The sequence below is a fragment of the Pelobates fuscus genome, chromosome 2 (genome assembly GCF_036172605.1).
Source record: "Pelobates fuscus isolate aPelFus1 chromosome 2, aPelFus1.pri, whole genome shotgun sequence".
Classification (NCBI taxonomy): Eukaryota; Metazoa; Chordata; class Amphibia; order Anura; family Pelobatidae; genus Pelobates; species Pelobates fuscus.
In genome coordinates, this window is record NC_086318.1 from 374,275,323 (window position 1) to 374,282,822 (window position 7,500).

The 7,500-nt window shown below is 35.1% G+C and overlaps 1 protein-coding gene across 4 annotated transcripts in view; it reads right to left on the minus strand.

Moving 5' to 3' along the window:
• PPP4R3B (protein phosphatase 4 regulatory subunit 3B) overlaps positions 1-7,500 on the minus strand; it is a 40,136-nt gene that overhangs the window by 19,764 nt on the left and 12,872 nt on the right. For all 4 annotated transcript variants that reach the window (XM_063443728.1, XM_063443731.1, XM_063443730.1 and 1 more), the window contains exons 2-3: positions 4,719-4,774; positions 3,200-3,298 (exon numbers count right to left, since the gene is read on the minus strand). In XM_063443728.1, the coding sequence (XP_063299798.1) occupies positions 3,200-3,298; positions 4,719-4,774 (155 nt within the window). The remainder of the gene's footprint in view (positions 1-3,199; positions 3,299-4,718; positions 4,775-7,500) is intronic.

Consider the following 7,500-nt stretch of genomic DNA (forward strand, 5'->3'; position numbering starts at 1 on the left):
CAACTTTGGCACATGAGCATGAACATACCAATAAAATGTAATAACCCAATAGTATGTTTCTTTGGAAGCCTACTTGGCTTTCAAATTGATAAGAGGGGCAATTCAGATTGAAAATGAAACTTTCATGAATTGTGACAAAGAATCATGCAGTGTCAATTTAAATCTACACTATCAATGCAGCTGAGGTGACAAAGGTCTCTGGATATTAGTAAGAACACTCACTTATTGAATTATTCCTAAACATCTTGCTATTAACCCCTTAATCTCTAAAAATGTTGTTAACCGCCCAGGAAAGAGTGGGCTTCAAATACCCATAGGAAAGCCCTAGAGTTTTGGTCCAAGCGGTGTAAATTCCACAGCTCAGTTAAACTGCACAAGTGGAGACACAGTGATGCTTAAATCTAAATTTAAAATATAAACGAAAGGAGAATAGTGCACAGGAGAAGCAAGTCTCTTTTATATGTGATTTTAACTCTCAAAGTTATAGGTTTCATAAAATTCTTAAAAAACACTGGCATATCCTGAGACAAAATGAAGATATCCTCACTTTTGTGGGAGAGAAACCAAGGATAGTGTATAGAGGAGCCAGTAATTTTAAAAATATTTTAACTAGCAGTTTTATACCTAATAACTCCCAAAAAAAACAAAGATGTACTGGGTAAAGACTTAAAAGGATTCTACAATTGTGGAAACTGTAAAGCATGCAATAGTAGCAAAATTATAAACAGAAAAACAGATAAATTTTATTCCAACAAAACAAAAAAGGAATATGCAGTAAAAGAATGTATCACATGCACTACTAAGAATGTGATTTATTTATTGTCATGTACGTGCGGACTACAATATGTGGGCCGTACGACCAGACCTTTGAAAGTCAGAATTTGTGAACATCTCAGGAACATTGAAAAAGGAGTTCTTAACCACTCTGTATCGGCACATATTAATTCAACTCACAATGGTGATATTAATAATTTGAACTTTATGGGAATACAGAGGGTTTTTAAGCCATGGAGAGGGGGTGACCATATAAAGATCCTAAATAAAACTGAGATGAGGTGGATCTTCGAATTGGAAACCCTCTCTCCCAATGGCCTGAATATTGATTTTGAAATGTACAATTATATTTAATACTGTTCTCAATAATGTTTTATTATTTATAATTAAATTATGATGATAGAGTACATAAGTAGTTCCCTTATTGAGGGTAATTCACATTGATGATCCTTTGTACACTTCTCCCCTCCTTTCTTCTTCCCTTGCCTCAAGTTTATTCCATCCTGTGTATGCTAGACTACTAACTCTGATGATTGCAAGCTAAAACGGACTTGATAACCGCTGGAACGCATGAATTCCGTGAGTGGAACGCATGAATTCCGTGAGTGGAACGCATGCGAACCCGGAAGTAACCACGGTGGAACGCAAGAACGCGGAAGTGATGACACCAACGCCAGAGTCCGGAACTAGAGTGAAGAGACTTATGTGATTGGTTGTTGGGCGTAGGGGGCGGGTTCCTTGTACCTGTTTCCCGGGTAAAATAGCCTATTTAAATGTATGTGGAGTCTGTATACAATATTGCACCTGAGGAAGACGTATTGTGACGTCGAAACGCGTTGTGCTTTGATGCTGACATTACCCTATTTGGAATGTAAGATTTTAAATGCTTTTTAATAAATAATTCATCTGATATATTTCTAAAATTGGTGTTTTGCCTGCTCTATTTTCCTTGCATTTGGAAGCTCAAGCTCCAGCCTTGTGGACTCCAGTGGAAATTCCTTCTTAAAGCGCTTATACCTGAGCCAGTTTATTTTAACAGGCTCCAACCCATGTGAGTGGAACCATTAAGACTGCTATATTTAACTCATCTCACATTACAGTATTATACTATGCTCTGTTTTGTTTATTATGTATAGGAGCTTAATTGACACAGATCTATTATAATAAGGTATTTATCCTTATTTTATACATATAACTTTGGGATATACCACCAATATATTATCACGTGTATCCATCACGAGCGCTGCACACTTTTCTGTATTTTTGTGTTATGTTGATTGTGGGACTGTGGTGATTAAATCCCACTAGTGTGTTCTAGCAGCTGTTTTTTAGCGCCACAAATTATACCTTTTTGTTTGTTAAATCTATCAGTGTTCAGCACTGCTCAGGCTGTAAATTGTACAGGGATACACTGGGGCCCACCACCAAGAATATTCTGCTAATAGTTGATCCCTGAACAATGTATTTATTTTAAGTCAAAGTAGTTAACCAGAAAATGAAAGTTTTCAAGAGTGCTTTGCTCCTTTAAAGCAAAATGGAAAAATCACTTTGATTCACGTCTCTCTCCCCCCACCCTCCCCCTCCCCTTCGGATCACGTGAAGCAAAAGTAAAGTGTGAACATTTTAACACAATGGACAGGCCTTTTCATTACAGAATACCATGTTACATTTCTGATTGTAAAAGTGATTGGAATAACCATGGTCCTTTAAAGCAAACAAATATGCATTTTGTTGATCATAAACTATATTTTCTATGTTACTTAATCATCCCTTAGAATCACTGTAGAATTTAAGTAGTTCTTTGAAATAAATTAAATTTGCCAAGCCCTATATTTTGATTCCATAGTTTTGCTTATAGTGATCAATTCCTATTTTTATACACTTTTTTGTATATCTTATCAAAAATACTTAACATGTGTACAGTAAACTAGTAAACTGTTTAAATACTCTATTATTTACACATTCCCAAGCACTTTTGGATGGAAATTGCAACATTGGTTCCAATTATTTATGCGGGTTGACCCAGCAAGCCCACAGGAAATAAACAAGTGAAAAGGGCAACTTTTCTCACTCTGAATTAACACACAAAGAATATTTAACAGGCTTTAAAACTGTAAAGTAATGCTTCTCAGGAGATGGAAATCTCTTGTTTTGCTCAGCAAGGGGCCAGATAGTAGCAAAGGTGTGCTATTCCTGTATTAGTACATTTGCATGGGACAATATTTTATTATGTGCAGTAGGGGGTATCATACAACATTATGTAGATGATAACTTTATTTATTACAATAGAAAACAAAAAAAGAGCAGCTTTACTTCATTTATTTAGCATACCCTTTCAAAGTAATAAAGGTGATAGTAAAAGTTCATGATTTATTTAAAATGGCCATTAAAAATGTATAAAAGTTAAATCTGTAAAATACTTTACCTGGCAAATTTTTTCCCAGATTTCATCGCAACCAGCCTTTTCCTGAAAACTAAGAGCCAAGTCGTAGTTTTCTGCCTCAGACCAAACAATCAAGGTATCCTGAATATAAAAATAAATATAATAATGTCTGACTTAATTCATGAATACACAAACATACTCGTCATCATAGTTCTATGGGTAGGCAAAAAAAAATCTTTCAAAAAAAACAAACCTGCTATTCCTGCTCTCAATTTACTTTAATGATATTCCCATTTAAAGACACAACAACATTTAAAAACAAAACATTTTTATGCCACATTAAAGAAACACACCAAGAACCATAACCACTAGAGCATGCTATAGTAACTATGGTGCCATGAGTGCCAAAGAGCAAAAAGCCAAACTGTTTAAAAAGAGTTTGACAACTTACCTGTGGTCCTGCCAATCATTTCCACACATTGCTGCTCAAGCTAATGTGGAAAATGGGGTTATGTTTTTGCTGAGCGATAAATTTATAAACATGGTATGTTAAGAGAAAACTTGTTTTACTTATACTGCTAAGTGAACTAGTTAAAATTGTTACAAAAATCAAAAGATCGTAAATATGTAGCTGTATAAAGGTATGAAACACATGCATTTTTATAATTCATGTTGTAATTTAATAGAACAAAATTACATTTTTTATCATCAGATGTAAGCTGTTGCAACTGCATGCCCCAACAACAAGTAACAGATAAGGTGCGCATCAAATGGAGTGGGGGTGCTTTTGCAGCAACCAGATATATACTTTTTATTATGATGGACAGCACTTTTTTTTTTCTCACTGACTTACTCAAAATGACTTAATAAAGTAAATGTGAACAAAACAATTTAAAGCAACACACAAAGCACCATAATTATTAGAGCATGCTACAGTGGCTGTGGTCCTTTGAGTAGCTTGGCTAATCCAAGTATGTCAAACTGTTAAAACAGCTTGACTACTTACCAGGGGTCTGCAAGACACTAGTTCCTCCCTCCACTGCAGCCAGAAACGTGCAGATCTGAGTCAAGTCTGACAGTGCAGGGCTTTGTTAATGAGAGCTAATGGAGGTTCCATTCAGGAGCTTCCACTTCTACAAGAGGTCAACAGTAGGTAGGGACCAGTACCCAGATGTAAAACCATTAACAAACAGGGGGCACCAGGTTCTCCATGCATAATAACGACATACTGGTTGGAGTGTTCATTTAACCTTTTACCTTTTTAAAGCATGTGGTTAAAATATTTGTACACTTGGTAATTTTAACGGAGAATTAACATGACCGTAATTCTTTCAGCGCAAGGGAAGAGAATTATGCAAAATTTTAAAGCAATATTTTGCCAGGATTGGGCAGCAAAGAATAGATTGTGGTTATAGGTATAAAATAAAAGTAATAATTAAGTTAGCTTAAACTACTTTAGCCTGTGATGCCACCCAGTTGCGGGTTATATTTATCATGTGGTCTATTCACGACTCGATTAAGACAAACCTAGCATTCCTATTTAAAAATTGCTGATACATACCTGCTGCTTCTGATACGCCGTGTTCGGATTTATCTTGGATTCTAAAAGCAGGGAACCTGAAGAAGAAGAAGGGAGAAAAAAATAAATAAATAAATAAATAAATAAATAAATTAAAAAAAATAAATAAATAAATAAATCGGTAAAGCTTTATTAAAAGGCACATTAAAGTTTCTAAACAAAGTTCACTAACAAGGAAAATATATATTTTAAACTTCTCCTTTACCCAAATGGACATTCAACTAAATTTCATGCTGAATAAATAAAATTGTTTATGCCTTGCAGATAGATACATGTAGAAAATTGAAAGCTTTGTAAAAAGAACTGTACGTTAAGTTTACTTTATAGAACAATACTGGAATTCCAAGTCGGACAACATAGGGCTCCAGCAGTGAAAGTTTACGACACAAAGTTCCAGATTTGCTCTGATATTGCATCCTGCAAATTTAAAATATTGGATAGAATGTTTGAGCACAGATTTAAAAAATAAATATCAAAGCATTCATTAAAAAAAAGGCCTCCTATGCTAGGAGCTTGCATTAGTACCGTACCATTACTACTAAACACCCATACAAGAACTCAAACTCAGTTGACAATAACCTGTCTGGAATGGCCCCTTAACTCTAACATTTAATCTATGATTATTTGGAAGGACTACCCTGATTGGTTAGATCCAGCCATGAATAAAAACCTCTAATCAGGAAAAATGGTAACATCTGGGATCCAGCAAGAAGCACCAGGGATGGCAAGCATAAAGTGGTTTCAGAGGTTTTTTATCATCATGACAGATGCCACTGATGATGTGCACAGATAATTGTGAATTCAATTTGAATTTAAAGGTTTGCAGGGCTCTAATACGTCCAACATTAAAGCTCTAAATAGTAGGTTAAAAATAACGCAATAAAATGTCAGATAAACATGCTGATCTTTGTCACTTACATATACAGTTTCTTTGCTGCAGTTTTCCTAGATGTGTATTTCAAATAACTGAATTCTATACCACTATAAATTTACAATTATTGTAAAGGCCAATCCTATGTATAATCTGAACAGCAACACTTACTTTTAAAATTAGATATATAAAAATATAAAATTATACATATTAAAAAGTCTACCAGTAAGTAGTGTTATTGGCCTACATGATGTTTCATAGCAATTCTCACATATAGGCCTGCAAGAACCATGTCCACATTGTAACCAACTAACTTCTTGCATCAGTTAGAACAAACCTTTAAAAAAAAAAAAAAATGTTTAGAAGTGACCTACACATCAAACTTTGTTAAGGACCCCCTCCTAATGCCACACATACATAATATATACATATACACACACATACATATACACACATACATATACACACTAGGGATCGACCGATTATCGATTTTACCGATATAATCGGCCGATATTCGGTATTTTCAGCAATATCGGTATCGGCCAATAGAGATACCGATATTGCCGATAATACCTCATTACAAGCCCGGCGGCCCTGGGGGCGGGGAGCAAGCGTTTACTCACCTCCCTGCAGCTCCTCCAGCTCCCCAGTGTAAATCTCGCGAGACCCGCGGCACGCTGGCCGCGAGACTTACACTGGGGAGCTGCAGGGAGGTGAGTAAACTCTTGCTGCCCGCCTCCCCCCACAGCTCAGCCAATGCCACTGGACCACCAGGGATTGCTATATCCCCCCTCCCTGGCCAGGTAACAAGCAGGGAGAGGGGACAACAAAAAATAAATAATAATGATTAAATATAAAAAAAATAATTTAATATATATATAAAAAAAAAACATTTAATAAAAAATGACCCACACACACACACTCCATTATTATACACATACACTACACAAACACACTGTGTATATAATGCAGTGTTTATATAATGCAGTGTGTTTTTGTATAGTGTGTGTGTATATATATAATGCAGTGTGTGTTTGTATAGTGTGTGTGTATATATATATAATGCAGTGTGTGTTTGTATAGTGTGTGTGTATACATATATATAATGCAGTGTGTGTATATATATAATGCAGTGTGTGTTTGTATAGTGTGTGTATATAATGCAGTGTGTTTTTGTATAGTGTGTGTGTTTTTGTATAGTGTGTGTGTATATAATGCAGTGTGTTTTTGTATAGTGTGTGTGTATATAATGCAGTGTGTTTTTGTATAGTGTGTGTATATAATGCAGTGTGTTTTTGTATAGTGTGTGTGTATATAATGCAGTGTGTTTTTGTATAGTGTGTGTATATAATGCAGTGTGTTTTTGTATAGTGTGTTTGTATAGTGTGTATATAATGCAGTGTGTGTTTGTATAGTGTGTGTATATAATGCAGTGTGTTTTTGTATAGTGTGTGTGTGTATATAATGCAGTGTGTTTTTGTATAGTGTGTGTATATAATGCAGTGTGTTTTTGTATAGTGTGTTTGTATAGTGTGTATATAATGCAGTGTGTGTTTGTATAGTGTGTGTATATAATGCAGTGTGTGTTTGTATAGTGTGTGTATATAATGCAGTGTGTGTGTTTGTATAGTGTGTGTATATAATGCAGTGTGTGTTTGTATAGTGTGTGTGCAAACACACTGCATTATATATACACACTATCCAAACACACTGCATGATATAATGCACACTACACAAACACACTGCATTATATACACAGTGTTTGTGTAGTGTGTTTATATAATTCAGTGAGTGTTTGTGTAGTGTGTTTATATAATGCACACTACACAAACACTGCATTATATACACACACACACTCTTTGCATTTAGTATATACAGAATTCACTTTAAACA